Source organism: Vairimorpha necatrix, chromosome 3, assembly GCF_036630325.1.
Source record: "Vairimorpha necatrix chromosome 3, complete sequence".
Classification (NCBI taxonomy): domain Eukaryota; kingdom Fungi; phylum Microsporidia; family Nosematidae; genus Vairimorpha; species Vairimorpha necatrix.
The window spans coordinates 1,327,151-1,351,713 of NC_088818.1; the positions used below are offsets into that span (position 1 = coordinate 1,327,151).

General features: G+C 24.3%; 7 protein-coding genes across 7 annotated transcripts; 4 read left to right on the forward strand and 3 right to left on the reverse strand.

Moving 5' to 3' along the window:
* Positions 1–237: 237 nt before the first annotated feature.
* On the forward strand, positions 238–1,155 carry VNE69_03369 (uncharacterized protein; the record flags this gene model as incomplete). Its single annotated transcript, XM_065473233.1, has 1 exon — positions 238–1,155. The coding sequence occupies one exon, from the start codon at positions 238–240 to the stop codon at positions 1,153–1,155; it is 918 nt and encodes a 305-aa protein (XP_065329305.1).
* Positions 1,156–2,819: 1,664 nt separating this feature from the next.
* VNE69_03370 (uncharacterized protein) lies at positions 2,820–3,605 on the forward strand (the record flags this gene model as incomplete). The annotated part of the gene is made up of 1 exon (XM_065473234.1): positions 2,820–3,605. One exon carries the CDS (start codon positions 2,820–2,822, stop codon positions 3,603–3,605), a length of 786 nt encoding a protein of 261 aa, XP_065329306.1.
* An 866-nt stretch (positions 3,606–4,471) lies between these two features.
* On the reverse strand, positions 4,472–5,014 carry VNE69_03371 (uncharacterized protein; the record flags this gene model as incomplete). The annotated part of the gene is made up of 1 exon (XM_065473235.1): positions 4,472–5,014. The coding sequence occupies one exon, from the start codon at positions 5,012–5,014 to the stop codon at positions 4,472–4,474; it is 543 nt and encodes a 180-aa protein (XP_065329307.1).
* Positions 5,015–8,707: 3,693 nt separating this feature from the next.
* On the reverse strand, positions 8,708–9,661 carry VNE69_03372 (uncharacterized protein; the record flags this gene model as incomplete). The annotated part of the gene is made up of 1 exon (XM_065473236.1): positions 8,708–9,661. One exon carries the CDS (start codon positions 9,659–9,661, stop codon positions 8,708–8,710), a length of 954 nt encoding a protein of 317 aa, XP_065329308.1.
* Positions 9,662–16,031: 6,370 nt separating this feature from the next.
* Positions 16,032–17,687, forward strand: VNE69_03373 (uncharacterized protein; the record flags this gene model as incomplete). Its single annotated transcript, XM_065473237.1, has 2 exons — positions 16,032–16,560; positions 16,669–17,687. The coding sequence occupies 2 exons, from the start codon at positions 16,032–16,034 to the stop codon at positions 17,685–17,687; spliced, it is 1,548 nt and encodes a 515-aa protein (XP_065329309.1).
* Positions 17,688–19,879: 2,192 nt separating this feature from the next.
* Positions 19,880–20,707, forward strand: VNE69_03374 (uncharacterized protein; the record flags this gene model as incomplete). The annotated part of the gene is made up of 1 exon (XM_065473238.1): positions 19,880–20,707. The coding sequence occupies one exon, from the start codon at positions 19,880–19,882 to the stop codon at positions 20,705–20,707; it is 828 nt and encodes a 275-aa protein (XP_065329310.1).
* Positions 20,708–23,856: 3,149 nt separating this feature from the next.
* On the reverse strand, positions 23,857–24,339 carry VNE69_03375 (uncharacterized protein; the record flags this gene model as incomplete). The annotated part of the gene is made up of 1 exon (XM_065473239.1): positions 23,857–24,339. The coding sequence occupies one exon, from the start codon at positions 24,337–24,339 to the stop codon at positions 23,857–23,859; it is 483 nt and encodes a 160-aa protein (XP_065329311.1).
* Between the last annotated feature and the right edge of the window lie 224 nt (positions 24,340–24,563).

Sequence of the window (24,563 nt, forward strand, 5' to 3'; positions counted from 1 at the left end):
TTTATAATGACGTATACATCCATTTACACGTTTTGACAAATAATTATTTTATTATTCAAGATATTACTACAAAGATATCAAATTTATTGTATTTTAATTACGCAAATTTATATGCATTTAGTTACAAGCAACAAAAATTGGGGATACCGCAGAACTGAAGGTTTATTAATATAAAAAATGCAATTTTGTATGATGTTTAATTAATTTATAAAAAAAATCCTTTGTTGCCCTACAACTATGATATGTTTTTTTGCTTTGCCAATTTTTACTTCATACAACAATGTCAATTTACCAAAAACAAATCCTTCCCCGTCATTATTTAGACTGGAACACAATAGTGAAATAAAGTTTTTTTACGATAGTTTTGATGAAGACCATAAGAAAAATCCCTTTAATAATCATATACAGCCTTTTTATATCTCGGGAAATAAGATTACAGTTAATTGTACAAGAAAATTTAAGTTCAAACCAAAGAACACCAATAACAAAATCAATTGGCCTTCTTTTTTTATAGCAAGTGATATTGTATTCGAGGCATTAATGGCGAATAAAGACGTTGATAATATTATACACATAGTCGAAAACATGTCAGACAGAAATCATTTTTATAATTTAAGACTAATTTTTAAAAAATTTGTAAAAAATTTTTTATACAAACAAATAACTAAAAAAAAATTAACCCCAATAGCTCATCTTTTCGAATTTCTGGCATATCATAGTTATGATTTAGTATATGATTTGAGTAATTATTCCTCTTATGATAGTCTCGACGAAATAGAGAACCTTAAAGACATTGTTTCTGATTATATTGATCTCAGAATTGATTATTCTTGTCCTTGGCGTATCATCCAATTGTATAATGAGACTTTATACAAAATTAACGAAAATAATGTCGAAATTTTAGATGATGATTTATCAGCAGACAAACCAGCATCTGTATCACAAGAGAACACCTATAAAGATGATGATTTTGATGATACTAATCTAAAAGATATTTATTTTCTAAACGAAGATTCACAAGATTTTTTGCAGGGGAATAATAATGATTGTACACAGAGAACAGTGAAATCTAAAAAAACTAGACATAAAAAGAAACAAAGAAACCAACATAAAGTAGCTTATGATAATAATTTTGTGAGATTGGGAAAAAATTGACAAATTAACAAAAAATTTTGGTCTTTGATAAATATCTTTGTCTTCGTATAAGTTTTATTAATGCCCATTTTTTATTTTTTAATTTTTCTAGTAGGTTGTTGATTGCTATTATTCATTTATTCGCAAATGAACAAAATTAACAATACAATTAATTTTGCAATATTTAAATATTTAAGATACTACAATTATATTAAAAAATATAAAGTTAAATTTCAAAAAAAAAACATAAAACATGTGAAAGCACTACGAATACCTATAATATTTTTAAAAAACTAAGTATAAAGTTTTTTAGGTTATAAAAAGGATTTCCCCCTTTTTTAGCAAATAAATAATAGGCAACAAATTTTTTTTCATTGGTTTATCTGTACAATATGTTAAAAAGAATAATTATAACCCGAAACTCATTTTTCAGAAAGTTATTAATTTTAAAAGAATAAAATAATATGTATACATCAAATATATTCTTTTTTACAGTAGTTATTGTATTAAATATTGATAATACAAAATAGTGTTTTAGTTATAATCGGGCAATTTCTTATATTTACCATGTAAGTTAAAAAACACCTTTTCTCGTTTTAGATCCGTGGATCACAATCTAACATTTCTTCAGAAGAGATTTGTTTATACTAACAGATTTTTCTAAACCAATATGGAAAAGCTGATAAAAATCAAAAATTGATCCGAGATCTCACGTGCATGCAATGTGCCTTAAATTACAACCTAATAACCTCGAATATATATACTTTTAGAATTGTCAAACACGAGAAAAAAAACAGACTCGAAAATTACCAAATATTGAGATCAATATACGTGATACAAGTATACTTATTTAAATTTTTACCAACTAAAACTCTTTTCGCCAAATCTTTCACTAATTTATGGTTATAACTTTTTTAAGGTCTTGGGTTTTACATAATTCCTTCAAGCTGCCATATTTTTTGTATAGTACTAGCAATTTCGAAGGCTCATAGCTCTTAGTAATGTTAATTCGTAAACCTTGTCTTCAAACATATTATTGCGTGGCTGTAGCATGTTTTTGCTGAAGGGTTTTATTAACAACTCAATTTTCTATATAATTTAAGTAATACTTTTATAAAATCAAAGGGATACATATAATCATGCAAATATATTGTTGAATTTGTTTTGTTAAAAAACGAAAACGATTTAAGAGAAATTTTATTGTGTTGATATGTTCAAAGTACTTTTTAATGATATATGAATATAAAGAGTTCCTTTTTGGTGCATGAACATACATGAAACAAACGAAAGTTCATCAAAATTATGCTATAAAGTTAATTAGATTTTCTTAATGATGTTTTGCTTTAAATTTAAATGATCTAATTTCTTAAAAATTAATTAAAAAGCTAAATCGATGCACAAAACATATTATTCAAATAAGTTTATTAGTACCATAATGTTACATTTCATATATAATGACGTATGTGTTATGAAACATGTGTTAATACATGTAAAATGATTATTATAAACTTTACTATATTGGAAGTCAATGAAAATTTAAATTTTTATTAATTTTCTCTTTAATCAAATTTTATTTTTAAAAATATATTCTAAATATAAAATATAACAAATTTTAACATTTATCGTAATATAGTATAATTTTTTTTTGTTTGAATAAAAAAAAATATTTAAGCTGAACCCTCTAAATGCTAATATTTTTTTCAATTTTACAAATCTTTACTTCATCTAATATCTCTCATAACATTATGAGAAGATCGATTGAACCGACGAGTACGCCTTTGTTTAAAAACAAGGTAAATTACGTATTGGATAATATTGATACAAGCCTTAAAATCATACATGTTGATAATTTTATGGCAGCCACAAACAAAACAACATTTAAAAACACTTTAAACTGTACAAAAAATTTTAATTTTAAGCCCAAAAACATCAATAATATAATAAATTTTCAAACAATCTTTATAGCATCTGATATTGTCTTTGAGGCACTGATGTCTAATAGAGATTTATATAATATTATACGTAAATTGGAAAAAAGATCAATTCAAAAGGGATTATATGATTTGAGACTTATTTTTAGAAAATTTATAAAAAATTTTATATTAAAACAAAAATCTAGCAAAAGATTAAAACCAATAGGCCAGCTTTTAGAACTTTTAGCCTATCATAGTTATGATCTAGTATTTGATTTAAGTTTTTATCCTTCTTTTGATAATTTAGAAGAAATGGGAAGGCTTAAAAATTTCGTGAATGATCATATTGATTTACAAATATCATCTTCGTGTCCCTGGCATATTATACAGCTTTATAGTAAAAATTTATATATTAATAGAGAAAACAAACTAGACTATCATAAGAACGAAAGATCACTAGATAAAATAAACTTGGAATTACAAGAAATTCAATTTGGTACCTCTAATTTTGATGATAACGGCATTAAAGATATTTATAGTTCTATTGAAGATTTTTAGAAATTTAAATATGGAGATGAAACAAAGGGGTCCTCTTACTAAAAAAATAAAAATTAATATTATTTAACTATAAAATCACGAAATATGAGGTATAGTATTTACTAATTTTAAAATAATACAAAAAACAGGGCATCAAACAAGTTACTCTTGGTTTTATACAAAATATGAAAAAAATAATCGACGCAGAAACGATATAATCAAATAAACAATATTTGTTAAATATATTAATATTAAATATTAAAATCAAAAATTAAAACTATATACTTTAATACGACAAACTTAAACTTTTATATGTATTTTCGATGTCATAATGATTATTTAATTTTACACCTCATTATGATTTTTTTCGTTGTTTTTTTTGTTTTGATTATACGTAATTATACACACGTAAATGACTTTAAAATATTATATAACATACATACAAAAATAAATGCTTATTTTAATCTTTTTTTTGAGTCTGTACGTAAATCTAATCAAATTTTTGAAAGTAAAAAATAACATATAGTATTTTGCAGATGAATAAATAAGATATGTGCTATTTTATAACTTTTTTAAAAATGCATTTCACGTATATAACTATTCTAATATAAAAATCTTGTTTTAAATGCTTAAAGCGATATCAAAACTCCTAAATATATAAACAACACTTATGTTCTGATTATCCTTGACAGAATGACAAAAACTAGTGATCAAATAGAGAATTTTTTACAAAATTAAATGAAAACAAAAATATTAGTTCAGAGTCCCAAATTGAAGTGCACTATTTATTTTTTGAATGAAGATTTTTAAATATTATTTGAAATGAATTTGTAGAGATACTAAAAAACCGTTAGTTGACAATTAGTATAATAAAAATTGCGTTTATTCTAATTCAAATTATATAACTTCATGATTTTACTGAAATTCTTTTCCCTTTCCGTTAAATTTATTTTCTTAATTTTGTTCAATTTCAATACCGTAAATTTTGCTTCTCTCTTTAAACTTATTGAAGAAGTATTTGAAAAGTAATAATTCCCGTTTTTTCTTGTTCTAAACATAAAATCAATATAATACCTGTCTTTAACAGATATTTCACAACTTGCTTTAAAATATTTTTTACTTTCCACAAACAAAGCTCTTAATTCATCGTTGTTAGACTCATGTGCGATTTCTCTTATATTTTGGTACTCTATTCGTTCTACTACTTCGAAGGGAATGCGGTTTTTTTGAATTGTGTATTCGCCAGAGTTAACGACGAATGGGCAGACATTTTTCTCTCCACGAAGCCCTAACTCTTCAGTTAAAAACATACAGAAAGAATTCAAAGCACCGTCATAATCATTAGAACCAATAAAGACATCTATCATATCATTTTCTTTGTGATGTGTAAATAACGTCAATTCACAAAACGTAAAAAGAATATGCAGCATACTAAAAATAGGGGATCAAAACAGATTTTCTTATAAAGAACACATGAAATCATTTTAATTTAATTTATTTCATAAAGAGAGGCATGTCAAATTTCATGTTATATTCAAAAAAATTAAAAATCTATACCCCGTAAAGTCCCAAATTATTTCTAATATTAATTAATCATTATTATAAATATTTTAAGATCATTTTTTAGTATTTATTCTAAGTTTTTAGGAAGAAAAATTTGACACAAATTTGTGAATTTTATATAATGATTCTTTAGACAAAGTATCAAAGTGTTACCAAACCGAAATATGTGAATTGAACAGATTTGATATTTACAAACATTTCATATAAGTTTATAAGAGGATTTTCCGACTTGATAAAACATTCATTTTGAAAAATGAAAATTTAAGTGAAAAATATGTATTTTACGTAATAAACTATCAGAAATAATAATTCTTTAAAGACATAAAATTAACAAATAAACACTCATACTTCAAACAAAAAATGACAAAAAAAATCAAATGTAAATTTTGTACACGATTATACTTTTTTATGAGATTAAGTTTCTAATGTTTCGTACGACATTAAATAGTGTAATTTTATAGTTTGATCTTTTTGTTGTGCCCATTTCGCGTTTTCCCCTTACAATTGCCATGTATTTGGTTCATTTTTTATGTAAGCTATAAATTTGGAAATTGGTTATATCTCAATTCTATATGTCAGTGGTATTCAGCATTAAAATGCACTTTTGTCACATACTAGACATGTCTTGGCATAAATTTATAGTGGAAAACGTATTTCCCTAGGTTACTTTCTTTTCTGTTTCAAAATTTTCGTAAATCGTCAAATTTTCATTTTAAGCTCGAAATATGCTAATTTCATAACGCTTTATTATTTGTTATAATATTAGGTTTCTATGTTAAAAAAGTAGAAAAGCTATCATATTGTATCAAGGAAATTAAGAGCAATAAACAGATGGAAAATTTTTGTAATATATAATAAATGTCATCTGAGCAATACAACAGTAAATTAAAACATCATTTGTGCATTTATATCAGCTTCATATAAACACAAAAGTATAAGTTACTATACATTTCATACAACAGAGACTATAGGAAAGACAGACTATAAATTGCCTCAACGAGAGTAAAATGATTAAGAATCGAATATTAATAAATTGATAGTTTTACACAAAAAATAATAATTTTGGGCTATAACTGATTCTTTAAGTTGATATAATGCGAATCAATATACAATGGCTGAATGAAATGAGATACTTGCCAAATGCTTTTATGGACCATTATAATACATTTATAGTTATTTTAAGACGATATAATATCCAAACCTGCTTTAAAATGAAAAGGACACAAAATCTCAGGAAAACTTAAACTATTAAAGATAAAATCTCGAATATCCCGTGTTTCCATTGTATAAATAACTTTAAAAATGGAAATAGAGATCAAACAATAAATATCAATATAAAAGTTTAGCGGAATAAACATGATAATATTATATTATTAAATAGTTCGTTTTATATCTGCATAATGGAGATAAAAGATGTTTTCCATCTGGCTTAATAATCATATTTAAGATATTTGCTATAAAACAAACAACAACCTTTCGTTTTTAAGAAATTTGGCTATTTATGAAAAATCAAATCTGTATATGTGAAATGTTTAATATTCAAAATAACATAAAAAACAATTCCAGTTGTTAGATCTACACAGATTTTTCAATGTAAAGTTGATTTACAATATTTACAAATTTAGACAATATACCCCATGGTATAAAAAATGCAAAAAATGTAAGATTATTTTTTAAAAATGCAATTTAATCAAAAAATAAAAAGCTAGGCGTGTTTTTGTACAAACACGAGAACTAAAGTCTCTATCATTCTTTTAAAAATTATCACTTGTTGATCTTTTTGAGTAAATACTTTCATATAATTCAAATTAAATTTAAAGTGTAGAATAATTTGAATGTAAAAAAAAATATGAAAAGAATTATTTTCTTTCATTTTTTTAAAACATATGCATAAATTTATAGTCTAAATTGAAAAACTGCAAGTTATGATGCATTCTACCTAAAAAATTTTATTTTTTTTGTATATAAGTGAATTTTTTTTAAGTAATCATTTGCGACGATGGGTGACTAATTTCTACTATAATAATTTAAAAGTATGGAAGTTTTTACTCATTTTAAAAATTAGATTAGCTAATAGTTTTGAACCCCGCTCAGGCATGTAAAAAATCACTATGAGATTATTTCATCTTAAAGAATGCGGGAAGACAATTTAGTAATCGATATCTTAAAGATGATGAGTGTTTTATGATCCAGCAAATGGTGGATATGAAACAGTGATAATATAAAACAATTTCACAAATAACGAAATTGTAGAATTTTCATTTAATATAACCAAGATGTAGCAAAACAAGGTGTATTTTATTTATTTATCTTTCAATAAAAAAAGACGAACAACCTAGTCAGTAAAGTATTTTTTGGCATATATTATATTAAGCAAAAGAATTGTAAAAAATCAAAAACAAGTTAATATTTAAGAACATTACGACATAGAATGGCGTGAAAACAAATTTAACAAGGAAATCATATTGAACTATTGATTCTATTTTTTACTGTATGTTTAAAAAGTCTTTTAAACTGGACAAATTTTATTTGAGTCAATGTCTTTTTATTTATATCTTTTAATTATCAAATAAATGTAGTACAACACGTATTAAGTTTTTATGGGCACCAGACGTGATACTAACAGCCAAGACAAATTTACTTAGAAAGCAAAGTTAAATTTTTTTATAGCATTAGTAATGGCAAAATGGGTTTATATGAGTGTAAAAAAATGTATAGTATACTTGTGCAAGTAACCTATAGAAAGTTTTAGTATCTATCGAAATGTAAGATGATGAGTAAAGTTTGTTTCTAATTTACAATTCTCAAAGAAAAGAATATATATAATAATCTTATTTACATTCCTTTTATCATGATCTCATAATTTCATTATATTACGATTACATTAAATAATTTTTGAACCTGGAACTGCATTCAACCCCCCCCCCCTTCGACGTTCAATATAATATTTTCAGGCGCAACTACAAATACCATTCTTGGATGAAAAAAGGCATCTGAAAAGTGTCCATAGTATCTATGTGGTATTTGACATTCTGTCATGCTTCCATCCAGTATCAAGACGCAAACATGGTTTCCACTTATACTTGTTCATTAGTTCTAACTCAATTACTAAAAGTTCATATTTTTTGTCTGGTTCATTTAGTTAGCCTTAAGTATATTTTAAACATACTTATATATGGGTAATTTAATAGAATTAACAAAAAGCTATAGAATCATATTAGACCAGAGGTACTGATTAAATAAAAACTTTTTTTTTGTAAGCATAATTATATCATATGTTGTAATTAAAGAGTTATGATAAAATGGAGGCTTGAGATGCTTTCATGCTAGACGGATAGATTTTCATTTACATATTAAGATTATGATAAAAAACATATAATGAAGAATTCCGAAATCTTTAAGTTGTTTATTGTAGTAAAATAATGTTGTCTTAATTACATTTATTATTGTTACTTATTTTCTGAAAATTATGTACATACATTTATTTTAAAATCGTTAATATAAAATAGATCTTTTGCATGCGCCAAGCAAGTATTAACGACAGAATTTTTGCCTTATAATCATATATAATTTAAATTTAAACGTTGTCTCAAATTCAACTGATATGATTGTTTAATAAGTTCTCTGAGTTCATTTATAATTTCTTCTAAAAGTGAAAATAACACGTTTATCTTTTTGTGAAACTCAATTACTTTAAGTTGAAATGATTTTAAAACATTTTGAATGCTTTTCATATCTTCCTCACTAATATCTATTTCATCATAAATACATTCTCTTGTAAATTTAAATATTTTGAGCAAGGGAATGTTTTTAATTATTAAATAAAGTTTTTTTCCGTATGATTCGTAGTATTCGAGAAAATACAATGGAGCAAACGTAATTTTTATATTCTCTGTATCAATAATATTTTCTAATACTTTTTCGATAAATGAAAAAATACCTAAGTAGAATTTAATTTTTTCGGGGTTTATTTGAAGACTTATTAAAATCTCTACAATTCTATTTATACATGCTATTTTTTTTGTTTTTAAGCTATTGCACCTTTCATTAATTTTTTTTCTTTTAATATTTAGCATTGTTAAAGATTGTTTAACATTTACGAACATGAATGAACCATATGTATTTTCATTATAGACGACCTTTCGAAATTCTAAAATATATTTAAGAGATTTTATGGATTTGCTAAGTTCAGTGATTAGTAAATAATAGCTGTCATTTTTTTCTGCAAATTCGCTATCAATAACCTTATAAACTAGTTGTAACTCTTGAGTGGAAAGCTTATTAAGGCCATTCTCTATTTCTTTTTGTTTTGACGAATTATTCTGTTCGTGGTATACAGAAATTTCGTGTAGGTATTCAATGTGATTAGCTAAAAAGGTTTGTTTTTTGTTTTCTTCATCTACAAAATTCACATTATAATTATTATAAAGATATTCCAATTCAAGTTTATCCTGATAACTTGATCTAATTTCTGATTGTAATGAATAGAATACTGTATGCAAAAAAAATATCATGCCCCTTCAAAAAGTTTTTTATAAAAAACACAGAAATTACAATTGTATTTACAAGATTTATCAAATTTAACTAAAATAAATAGCTAAAATTAATAATCAGTATACAAATCAAATTTCAAGTGATGTTTTCTTTAAGTGATACTAGCGTATGCTTTCCCGTTTTGAAAACGGGTTTTGAATGTTTTGTTTTATAATATGTCGCTCCTCGGTAAATTTTGGTGAGTTTCTATTTCGGGATGATTGAATTTGATAGGATGAAGACATCGTTTTCAAAAATACTTTTTAGTAACATATAAGGAGTAAAGTTAAGTTATAAACACTTATGAGTCATATTGAAATAATTTTAGGAATTTCTAAGCTCAAATTTTGACGCTTATATTTAAAATCTTTATTGTTAATTATTTTTACAATTTTTCGCGGAAGGGTCAAATAAATTCTAAAAAACGATTCTGACGATATTTTGGAACTGAGTTTAACAAAAATAATAATCAAAATTAAAAAGTATTAACTAATAACATACACACTTAGAATAGTCAAATTATCGCAATAAATCTATTTATGATATTTAAATAACATAGAAAGCCTAATATATATAGTTTAGAAATTCCAAAGTCACAAAAAAGAGGGGTAAAAAATTAAATAAAATTCTTTTATATATATGATACTTTTGAAAATATATATATTAATTTATATATTTATATCTTATAATTAACAAAACACACACTTTATTTGGTTAAAAACATTCACGCCTCTGTTTATTGAATTAGTCAACAAATTATAGTGGTTGATCGGACCGAAATTCACCTTTTTTTGATGTCTTCAAATTTTCATTTTTTCACCCCAAAAAATGAAATTCCAAAAGTTGAGGAAGAAAACAAAAAAAGAATAAAAGTTTTAAATATTTAATTTTTCATCATAAATTACGTTAAAACAACTTATTACTGGATGAGTATTATAGTTTTTTATTAACATGTACCTCACTAAATACCTATTAATTAATTTCCTCGTTCTACATCTGTATGGTATATGCTGTTTTAAACCAGACCATGTTCCTTCGATAGTATTAGTATGTATTCCTGTCTCGGGATCTTTAAAATATTTAGAGTGGTTTACATTGTGGTGACTATAACCTTCATTTTGAATGCCCGTATATCCCTTCCAACAGTCAGAATATAATTTGCTACCTTCTTTTACACTATTTTTAATGTGAAATTTTAACTTACTTTTAGTACGATCACTAACTTGAAATAATATGACTCTTTTTTTACCATCTCTTTCAACTACTCCAAAGAGCCAAACTCCTCCTACTGGATGTCCACGATTATATTTATTCTTTCCAATCTTTGACTCATCAATTTCAACTGTTATACCAGGATTTCCAATATATTCAATGTTTTGGTAGAATTTTTTAACTAGTACTTCACTAGTTTTTTTCAATATTCTCCATATAACTTTTTTATCAATTCTGGTTACGTATGAAATAGTATCCACACTACATTTTGATAACCAGAGGTCAATAACCTCGACAAATTTCAATTTAGAAATTTTTATATGACTAAATATTGTACCTTTCCAAACATTAATATGTTTTTTATATAGTGGACATATTTTATTTGTACATTTCATATATTCATACTTATTTTTTGTGTATGATGTAAGCTCTTCATTGCATATTTTACAACCGCTAAGTTGTAAGGATTTTATTTGTTGTATTATTTTCTCTTCAATCTCTCTTTTCCTCAACTTTTGGAATTTCATTTTTTGGGGTGAAAAAATGAAAATTTGAAGACATCAAAAAAAGGTGAATTTCGGCCCGAAGGTCCATTATAGTGATATATAAACATATCGAATTACAATCCCTGCCACCTATTATCAATATAATTACTTGTATTATGATCATATATTTGTCTCTTTTTATATTATCTACAATATTTTTTTTCATAAAGCACCTTTTCATTGATGCATAGTTTGACTCATTTTAAAAATTATATACAACTCGGAATTTTTTATAAAAAATAATTATTTATACCTCAATTTATAAAAACTCAATAGATTTGACGTATAACTTATAAATATCAAAAAAGCGGCCACGGATTCGCCTCAAAATATGATTTAAGACAATATTATGAAGCAATAAATGCTCATAGACTAATATTTTACATTGAGGATATTTGGTAATGATCGTATTGAATAATATTTGTTTACCGGGCATTTGTTGCATAAAATATTTAAAATTATTGATGCAAAAAGAGAGCTTACATCCAATAATAAAAAGCTACAAGATTTTTTAGGTAAAAATAAACTTAACGGACGAGGCATATCATCGTCTGCTAAAAATAATAATGACGAGGTAAAAAAGTGAATTTTGAATGAAGTACCATATATTATTTTAGCGTTTCTGCGTATACCTGAATAATATAAGTTTAAAATAATTAAGTTTTTTTTTTATTTGTACATTTAAAATATTATTTTCTTTCATTGTATCCCCCCCCCCCCAAATATTGGTTTTTTTAGTATCATAAGTTTATGATAACTTGATTATAATTTTTATTTAAAGTAATAAAAATAAATAAAATTATTTTGTGTATACATCATTTATTTACTAATACTACATGATATTTAAAGGAGATAATATCTTTGTTATCATCGACTGGTACAATAAGAAAGAACATCCAGATTCTTCCAAAGGTTTTGAAAAAGTTAATATATACATTTAATAAACTATTTAATTATACATTGCAGATTTGTTCGATTTTAAAATAAAATGGTATTAATAAATATCATACTCTCGTCTTGCTTTGATTTTTTTCATATTTGTATTATAAATTTATTCGGCTTGAAACATGGTAAAACATATAAGTAGCACATTTTAAAGCATTTTATATAAAGCCGAAAATGATTTATACATTATTTATTCCTAACCGAGTTATTGACTTCTTAGACTATCAAATCATTTTAATGTTTTTTTATATAATTTTTCATGATTTATTAGCGTCTAGAATGAGTGACAATCTTTTTCTTAGTCAAAATAATTCATCATTCGACTGGTCAGTTTCAAAGTGCGGTCATCAAAACTTTTATACACAAGAGAACATGTTTGTCTGTTACTGTTTTTTCAAAAAAAATTATAACATTATAGCAATTATTCCGAAGAAGCCGACAACCCCAAATCTTAAGACTTAGTTCATAGACCAATTTAAACCCTCCCAATTAAATATTTATACACTTCCTTGCAATTTCTAAGTCACAAAATAAATGCCGAGGCTTTTGGACGATTTCTTGATTATCCATTTTTTACATCCGCAATCGTACAACTTGAAAATTCTAGATGAGACAAGATCAATAGCGCATTCTCTAGCTATTAGATATTTAAATACTCTGTGCAAAATTTTGAAAGTCGTAGATAAATTTCGGCCACATTATATAACAAAATTTTATAAGAAAGATTTCTTTAGATATATAAGTTCTATTTATTAATGGTTTTCTAAATTATCACGCTATATTTTGCATAAAGAAGACCCTCTTAGTTATCCCCATGCGATATTCTTCTTGGGTGTTCTTGGTATAATATAGTTTTATAATAATATTCATCATGTGGAGTATTTTTTGCGCTCTTTATGATGCTATTATTTGGTTTTGTGTTTTGAAGGTAAAAACTAAATGCATAGTCGAATTTATGAGAGTCCAGAAGCTATTTCAAAAATTTAATGCATCCTCCATTTATATGATGTATAATTAGATTTGGGTTTTATAAACACAATCAATCTTTTCAGATAAAAGATTGTAAAACAATAGCAAAAATATAAATGACCAATGACTTTTTAAACATCAGCACAGTAACTGATTTCATTTTTAATATGCTTTTAAAATATACTGCAAACAGAAAATCAATTCTAAAAAATATATAATTTTAAATATTATTAGCAAATCCAGTTAAAAAAAGTAGAATTTGACGTGCTTTTGGTAAAGAATTTTATATGCAGTCAAATACATAATTTGCTGAATTTGTTATTATATGTATTAAATAGTACTAATTGGCCAATTTTCACTATATCCTCTTACTAGTATAAATAGAGATTTTTTTTTAGCTCTGTTTTTTCGAAAACCGAAACGGAAAAAAATGGAGAAGCAAAAACATAAAAACTAGTCTTATAAAATAGCATAGAAATGTAAAAAAATAATTTTTTAACTTTTAACTATTTTTTTCTTTCACTTATTTGATCAAGGCTTATAATTATTGAACATTGGAATGAATAATAAGCAAACTTTGATCAATCTCTATATAATAAATCATATTTAAGTAAATTAGCAAGTTCAAAACGATTATGTGTAAGAATTAAACAATTATATAAATATGAGATTTTTACTTTTGAAGCGAAACGTGTCAAATATTATAATATTATATATTAATGTTATTTATAATTTATGAATGTCCAAAAAGCATATTTATAACAAATTTGTTCTCCATTCGTCTATAAAAACTCAAGAAATAAAAAAGACATATTAAAGTAACTATATTAAAATAATTAACACCAAACCCAGACTATGTTATACGCCACAAATGATAAACATGTCTAATGATAACAAAAATTAGTTTGATGACGATGGAATAAAAAGAGTAAATGATATTTTTACAAACTTAGACCTCTATTGAACACATATTAGAGAGAAAGACATCATTATGAACGATTTATAATACTATTTTACTTACATAATCGACAAAGATCTTAATCAGACTATTTTAGTTCGCTCTTTTCCGCTATGGATGCTTCTATTTTCGAAAAAAAAGATTAAACATAATTTTTTTAATTTATACTGGTATAAGAAGAAAAGTAAAATTGCATCTTCTAATTATAAAATATATTCACTACAACGAAATGAATTAGTATTTAAACAATATTATCGCCAATGTATCAGAAAGAAAAATTTTGTTGATTATTATAACTAAAATTTTGATTGCACTCACAAAAATATAGCTCGTATGTGTTTGTAATTTTATGCTTTAGAACTCACAAAACAAAAATTAAGCAAAAGTTTTCAAAAAATTTAAACCGTAGGATTTGCCTTTTATTAAGAGCTTCTCTTAGTGTATTTAATTACTTATAATTATTTAAAATGCTGTGGGATAATAATTTTAATGAGCTTTTTATCAGAATCTTTGTTGCCTAGTTGTATTGTTGAATCTAATTTCATGCTTTATTATTGCGGGGATTAATTTTTTTTTGAACTTATTTTGTATAGAAAATAATTAATATTTTTATAAAATTTCAACTGAATCTTTGTATAATAATATAATTTTATGAACCAAATGGTTTGAGACCAAAAAACCTAAATTTTGAAGTTAGATATAATAGTTTTAAAACCGAAAAAAAATTTTAGAATCATTTATGAGAATACATAAAGAACTACAATATGAATGCACATTAGAACTCAAAATACAAAGTATTCTAATTTGCTTAACGATAAATTAGTTGCTTACATAAAAACATGTTACTATTGCAACACGAATCACAATGACTTTAATTTTTTAACATCGAGATCTTAACAAAGCATTAATTAATGAAAAGACGACTAAATTTATTAAGAAATAAAAAAAATCTCATTTTATAATTATTCTGAATATGATAAACATCGAAGTTAAAAATTAAATTTATTTGTAAAAAAGTTCGAGATGTTATCTGATATAACGTTCAATGATACATTATAACTATTATAAAAAAAAACTACCATAATAAACTTCGTTGTTATTATAAATTAAAAAAATATCAGATCAATCTTGTAATTTAGCTATTGCTGCATACGTAATGTTTGTATATTAGGATTTGTTAGTTTCGTAGTTTTATTAGTTTCATTACTAAAAATTAAATTCGTCAAATAATATTATTTCATATACCATCGATGATATATATGTGTTAATGTTATAAAAGGACACTGTATGTATATGAATTTTTCATATTAGCATTCACTCCCCAAGCCGCCAAACGTTTCAATTAATTAAGTGTCAAAAACATCAAATGTTTAGGATACATTTAACAAAAAAAATTTTAGAGAAAATATCAATATATGATTTATGCTTTAAACTAGATAAAAAGTAACTACTAAGTCATACAAAATTCTAACAATTTGATTTATACTTATTGTTAAAAAAATAAATCATTTAGAAATTAAAAATATATTTTTTAGTATCATCATAAAATCTCTTTGTTGCGTAAAATTCGGTTTAATATACATTACACTTTTGATAAAGTATTTCTACACATTTTTATTATTTTTTATTTGTATTTAATAGATTAAAGAATTCATGTATGTTTTTTTCTTTCATAAATTTTTTATAAATTATCCATATAAAAAAAATAAAAAATTTACCCCAATGAAAGTAATTAAATATATAATTTTTATATCACTTATTCGAGCAACCTTCGATATATTTAACAATTTCAAATCTGTTATGTTTAATAAAATAGACGGAGGGGATTTTATTACTATCGACAAAAATAAAAAAAACGAAATAGAATTTTTTAACTATATAGATGAAACGAAACATTTGAGACCACTTATTTTTAATAGAATAAATATGAATTGTAGTCTTTCTAATAAAAAAACACTATTATTGTGCTTGGCAAAGAAAGTTTTGAATAAAAAAAGAGAATGTTTTGAAAATGTAATATTGGTATATAGCAAAACTGATTTTATACTAAATAGAAACATGGAATATATAATTGAGACAATAAAAGAAATAAATCTTGAAAGAAAAAAGAGAAATGACAAGAATGAATTTTTCTTCGAGCATATAATTGAAGACACCAATTTATTATATAACGGGTATCATCAAAACCAAAAGAATGAAAAACTGATAGAAAATAACTATACAAACCAACAATTTTACGTTAAGAAGAATGGTACGTTTTTTATCAATTTTTTTCTCTTTGATAGAAACTATAAATATTTCTTTGAAATAGATGTAAGGGATCTTAAAATTCAACAAATTTTTACCTATGAATTGTAAGGTAATCTAAAAATATGGCAATCTGATAAAAACATACTTGAGCTTACTATCAAACTGTTCAATATCTTTGAATTAACTGACGTATATAAATTGAAAGAATTTGATAACATAACATGTCTCAATACAAGAATTGAACTATGTCATAATTATCTTTGTTATATGAAAGAAAATAAAGAGTGTTTTGGGATCAAAATAGAAAAAAGCACAATTGTTTTTGAATATATGGGTATTCAAAATATATACATAATAAATTTACAATTAAAAAAAAATGATACAAGAATTAACATAACGCAGAAGTGTTTTAATACATTCCAAACTTTTTTAGAATTTATAAAAAAACAAAGAAAGAGTTATTTTAGTGAAGTTGAATTATGTTATAGGTTATTAGAGAGTAACAATTTAGTAGAAGAAATTATACAAAAAATACTTAATAATAATGAATCTGCCTTAAGATTGGTTTTTATAAATATTTGTGCTAATATTGAGATTATTGAATTGAGCAATCTAAAAGACCATATTAACGAAAAAAATGAACTGGATAAAATTTTAGAACAAAATAATATTAAAGACATGGCACGAATAATAATGAAAATACTAAAGAACATTGATACAGAGTTTTCATTAATCATAAAAAGTGGCCTATTTATTGAAACAGAAAATGTGCTCAATGAATATAATAAATCTTCATGTGAGTTGATTAAGAATTTAAGACAAATTGGATCTGGAATAATCAAAAGAAACTTTGAATACTTTTTCACTGCGGTTAAAATTAAAAAAACGTATTTTAATCTCTCGCAAATTTTCTCCAGGGCAAAATTAGAAAAAAAAACTGTTGAAGACGCCATCTTTAAAACTTGGTTCAGTATTTTTCAAATTACTTCGTTAATTTCAGGAGTACAAAGAACATTTAATATCGAAGACAAAAAACTTAGTATTAATGATAAATTGCCGCATTGGTTTACTGAAGATATTAATAGACTAAATGAATTTAATGAAGCAATTTTAGCAGAATTTAAATAAAAACTTTTAAAAGTATATACCCTATGATTATATTTACTATAATTTATTTCATATAATAACAATAAAATATCATTTATCATCAACAATTGAATCTTTCACGCCTTAAAAAGACACAGCAAAATGCTTTTTTTAGAAACAAAAAATACCTTCAACATATGATCAATTTACATTGTTAAGTCATTTTTTTAAAGGCATTTTTGTTCTATAATTATAATTATACTCTTCTAACGATGGTATAAATATTTAATGATCAATTTTTAATTTTTCTAAAATGATATAGATTCGGTCCAACAATTTATAAAGAACAACATGTATAGTTTTTCATATTTTTGTCTATGTTTTTAAAAATTGAGTGAAATCATAAAAATTATATAAATTTATAAACATTTTAAAGAATTAGAAGTAAATTTGTGAATATTTTATATGTATTGTGTATTTGGCGCTCCTTAAATTCAAAATCACAGGGGTTAAAAAAATTAAAAAATTCACGAACATGTATTGTAAACATTCTACAAAAAAATTACAAATGCCCTTATGATTTTGAATTTAAAGAAAGCGATTTTGTGAATTTTAATTTTTTACCCCCTAATGCAAGTTAAAAATCTCTACAGCAATTTATTTGTTGAAGAAGAAGCAGCTATAGAGTACTTAAAGGTTTTAAACTTCTACAGAAATACTATGAAGTATGACTGTGGTGGTTTATGAACCAAGTAAAATCTAAAAACTACTTGGAAGGAATCTGCTTTTATTGTACAAATAGCTTCAAAAAGCGAAAAAGCAATAAAAAGGGCACTTTTCTATAGAAGTCCAGGATGATTACGCACATACAACTGAGAATGTTGTATTCCTGGGTGATGAAAATGACCAACACAATGGTCTCAGTAACATGTGAGGTCTCCGAGTCCACCTACATTTCTTTTAAGGGCTTTATCCTAGAAAAAATAAAAAAATGAAATAAATACATTTTTTGTAAGAATAGGTGGGCCGAGAATTACTATTCAAGTCGACGAGACAGCAATATGTAGAGGTCGTATAATAACAAATCCTACGACAGAAGAAGACGACATCCCTGGGACGACATGGCTAGTCGGAGGTATAGAAAATGAAAGCAACAATTGCTTCTTAAAAATAGTTCCTAATAGGACTGCCCCTATAATGCTAGATCTATTTAGGGATTATGTAGTAGAAGGAAATAAAATAAGAATTGATGGGGTTTCTTAGTACCGTTCTGCTGTTCGCGATTTCAAATCTGTTCATGAAGTCGTTAATCATAGTGTTGGTTTTACTAATGACAATGGACAACATACTAACAAAATAGAGAATCTGTGGAGTCATTTAAAGACCGATTTGAAACAAGAAGAGGAATTATGAAGGTAAACATAGAAGATTTTATATACGAGTTTTAATTTAGATCTAAATATTTAAAAGAGAAGAATTCTGATACTTATGCAGAAACTTTTACCAGAATACTCTTGTTAGAATAGATGTTTCTTGTTTTTACTTTTTTTAATTTTTATAACCCCTGTGATTTTGAATTTAAGGAGCGCCGTGTATTTTAACATGCTCAGTGTAAGATGTACATATTTCTTGTATTATTGTAAATGAAACAATTTACCTGTATAATTGTTTCAAAAAAAATCATTTGTAAGATAAATCCTTTAGAGTGAATTTGAAATATATGTGTTATATGTTTAATTACAATTTTTTAAGAAACCTAACTTAACTGAAAATTTATTGTATGTTCTGACATAGACTTTAAAGTTATATTCGAGAAATTTTATTATATAGGTGTCACCAATAAAATATTATTTTATTCGTATTCTTGAATATTTTGACTTTTAAACAGCATCATTTAATACGCTTAGCAAATATTTAACTTATATGTTTTAATTTGGTTATATAGAAGTTTGAATAATATTGAAACATATAACGAGAACCTCAATTTCTACATTGTACAAATTAATGGTTATGAATTTGTAAACGAATAACTATGAGTCAGAACTCATTTTAATAATAAATAAAATTGACCTTAACAATAACAATGATAATATGACAAAACGATTAATTTTATAGAGTATTATTAGATTTCAAGAACCACTTTTCTTATTTATTAACTCGATGGCAATCGATTTCATCTTCTACCCTTTTATAAAATGATTTGTTTTTAATTTTTATGTTTATTTTTTAGCCCTATGAAACCTATTGTAAGATATTTATTAAAATTATTTAATAGTCCCACCGTAAAATACATAAATGACCAGTTTTCTATAACTAATAAAGAAATCAAATATCCTAAAATGACCAATTCAGATTACGTCGACCCCGATTATAATCATAAGAAGATTTTTGAAGAAAATTCTTTGTTTTTGCAGAGAATTCTCGCTAAGAATAATAATGCATTATTATATGATCGTAGAAGTTTTCGAAAAATATCAATGTTTTTTTTTAAGATTGTTTATGAAAACAAAATAATTATCCCTATTCAAAATTATAACACGTTGTATAAAGAAGAATATAATGATAAAAGAAAAATTTTTAACATATTTTTACTGTACTTGAGACAATTTATAAAAAAGAATATATATTTACACGATATGAACTTTATTAAAATATATATAAAATCACTTGCTGAACAGTCTTATAGCTTAGTTACTGCACTTTATCATGTAGGTTTTTTTAATAAATCAAAAAAAGAACGAAATAAAATTAAAAACATGATACTTGCTAGTATTGATAAAAAATTTAATCCCAAGCATAATTTTTTCTATGATAATGTTTTTGATGAAAGAAAACTTGATATGATATACAAATATTTAAACGAACAAATGACAGTTAGAATATTTGAAGAATTATACACAAAAAATACTGCATTGAGATTACAAAATTCTAAGATTAATTTATTACAAAGAAAGTTGTCTGGTACCAAAAATGCAAATTATGAACGTCTAAATTTCTACATACCTAAGAACTATACTTTATTCCTAGATCGGGCAGTGGAGATACAAAAAAAGATCAAATAAAAACTTAATTTAAATAATAATATTCATTTTTGTATGTTATTAAATTTGTTTTAATACGTTAATTAAACGTTTTTTTACATATTAAAATATAGACATTTAATTTCCAAGGTGATACTTTTTTAGCTAGACTATATCGTAAAAAGCGATCAAACACTATCAACCTCACTGAATTTGCTTAAATTTTTCTCCTCAATATCTAACGAAGTACCCAAAAGACTAAATATTTCGGAAAAGTCTATTATCAATCATTTATTCTTCTTATTCTGTTCCGAAAACAACTTAAAATAAATTTTCGCATAGTATATCTAAAAAGATATAATGTAGTGTGTTACATCAATATACCTTCGTTCACATGGCATTAAGCATAGAGAGTCTGCGCTTTTAACATTATCTGTTAAATTATAGAGAGTTGTCACAACTACCTCAATATTTAATAACCTTCATTCTTTTATAAATTTAGAAAATATTGCATTGTTTAATTTTGAATGTGTTGTTCACCCATTTTTTATCGTTATGTTTGTTGACAACCCCTATCCATAAGGTTTTCCCCTTATATATATACATGTTATAATCATTATACAACAGTCCAATAACATTTTAAAACTAATACATTACTAATTATATTTATATTTTTTTCAATCTTATAGCTATGTGTCAACTGTCTCCTTTCTAAGTACAATATGAACACTTTTCTCTTTACTTAAATAGTTTTTTTTTGCAAAAAGCCCTTTTCTTATTTCACTCTTCTTCCTTTATATCTGCTTGATCTAAATTCCATAAAAATAACGGTGATATATATTTTTGTTTTCATTTCGAGCAAAAATAAATTTATCTGAATCGATGAATCTAATGTAAATTTTATGATAATTCAGTAAAAAAATAACATGCCTATGATGTTGATACGATGTTATATATCTAAATTACGCGTATTAAACTAAACTATAGAAGAAAACCGAAGGATTTTTTTTTAAAACATTTTTTAAATAATGCTTTTATAAGTACGACAAAGGGGAAAGCAATGTTGTACTTTCAGTAGACTTTTTAGATTTTTTATTCCGTCAGTTATATTATAATTCAACGAAATATGGCGAAACATCTCAAGAAAAACTGACAGAATTACAAGGCCATAATAAATAATTTCTAATAAAATAAAAGAACAACATGTTTTATTTCCTCATATCTAAAATATATGGTTTGAATTTTTTTTCTACAGAAAGATCTTCTAATATATTAAATGCTTTTGTAGTTTTAAATCAGAAAAAATAAAGCGCAATTTCTTTTGATAAAATAAAAATATCTGTGTATTTAAAGAATAAAGGCACGATTAAATTTTTTTTTGGATAAGAAGCAAAAAAAAGATAAAAATAACTACATTTAAATTTATACCTGTAATTTGAAATATTTCTAAATACTAACAATGGAACTTGTTGAATTGATTAATTGTAAACAAACCATATTTCAAAAATAATAAATTTTATTAGAGTATGCTTAATGTAGTTTATATTTCTAGTTTTGCAAGGATATCTTCCCTGTAGAGCCTCCTGCTTGTGGGTAGCTTCTAGGCTCTAGGGTCCTTTTCATATCGGCTTCGTGTTAAATCTTCTATAGTCCAAAGAAATGTTTTATACCGTCTTCTTCAGCGTTAAAAACTATATTTCTAACCCATACTTATTTTTTTTAAAACTATGTATGATATCTTATTTTTCTATGTTTCGTAGAGCCAGTTGTAGTGTATATTACAAGAATCATTTAAAACATGTCATAGTCTCTATATTCTAACATATTATAGTTATAATATTTTATTTATAAATCATTTGTTCGTCTTTTTATATAAAATCACGAAATTATAGTACAAAAAATAAATTTAATTGAGAGTTAAAATTAAATTTTATTTTTAATTATCATAAAATATCTAATCTACACATTATCTACATAAAATACATCAGTAATGTGTTTAAATATCTAACATACGATAATGTAGATGATATTAGTAAAATTTTAAGTTAGATTAAGCAAGATTTAAAGAAACAATAGCAGTTTAAAAACTTGTTGATCGATAAATAAAAAAAATCAACTCAGATAAAAAACGTATCTAAAAAATAATAAATTTGAAATATACATTAGAAAAATAGTAATCTTTTGTAAATTTAATATAAAAATTTGCAAGATATAATATATTATAATGTATGTTTATATCACGCATTTCTATCAATGCATGTGATAATTAGCTGAACTAAAATTCATCAGATTGCGCTTCTACGGTGTTAATCTCATAATATTAATCAAAGTTCAAACATAAATCTTATAATTAGCTCTTTGAATGTATTATCATACTTTTAGTATTAAATAAACGAAAAAAATTAATTAAAATTTAAGTATCAACAAAAACGTAGACCTAAAAATACTTCCCGCAAAATTTCGAAGATTGTAAATAGTGAATTATTTTGTACTTAAACATTAGATGTTTACTATATAATCAAAATTTAAGTATTTGACAATTTATTATTAGTCTGACGAATTAAAAGTTTATTAATCATCCAGTCTTCTTTAAAAATAACTAATGATTATTATTATACTGTATGTTTTAAAAATTTTTATGAGATCCTTACGGGCTGAATATCTTTATATTAAGCGAGGTGATACGGTCTTTTACGACGAAATTGTTCCTCAATAATGATATTTATTGTATGGTGGATTTTATCAGAGAAGACATTGTGACTTTTAATTTATGTATTTCCTATAGCACTTGAATCAATTTAACGACGGAATTCAATAAAATATATGTTAACTTAAATATTTATGACGAGTAATTTAAGATAAGATTAATAAATATTTTAATTATCATTATCAATATACATTCTAGATTATAATAATATAAATTGTTAAATTTTGTAATAAATAAGAAAATTAGAGTTTTCTTTTCAAGGTAACAAAACAGTAAATTTCTAATATTTAGATATTAATTTAAAGAATAGAACATATGTATTATAAAATAATTTAACAATATATGTTTTACTTTTTTAAGTATACTATAATTTAAATCATAGTTTTATCATAAGATGACAAATTGAAAACATTAAGCAAAAAATTTGGTTTTATTGTTGTTGATATACTGTTATTTATTTAGATATTTCGGCCTAAACATCCATTTAATTTGGAATATAAACGCAGGTAAGTTCATTACAATATGTTCGCGCATTACTTTTAATGTTTTTATCGTTAAATTCTGAAGTTGGGGGATTATTTATATTTATATTCGAATCATCATTAGTTGCATAAATTTCATAATAAGATTTTTTATTACTAATAATTTCATAAAATGACTTATTTTTAAACAACTGTATAATTTTTTCTTTACACTTGGTGCTAACTTTTAGTTCAATATTATTCTTTATACTAAGCTTTAAAATAGCTTTATCTATATTATTTTTAATTGTATAAGTTTGACTTAAATAATATATCAATTTATAGCTATTATAAGCTAAAGATTGTATAAATTTACTGATTTCTGCCTTATTAAAATCTGGTTTATAACTAAATAAAAACAAAATAACATTTAGCTGAAATTCTTTTTCAAGTTTGCCTATTTCATCAAAATGTATATTTCTCGATACCTTAAAAATCAAATTCATACTTTCAATAACTGAAGAATCATATATTAACGTTCTAAATAAAACCCTTGAGATTTTTGATATTTTACATATATCAATATTATTTAATATAATTTTATCTTTATCATAGACAACATCATACAGACATTCATTCTATAAATTATAATTATCTAAATTTTTATTCATAAGAATTTCATGTGAATCTTTAATGTTTGCCAAAATTGACAAAGAGTAAATTTGATAGA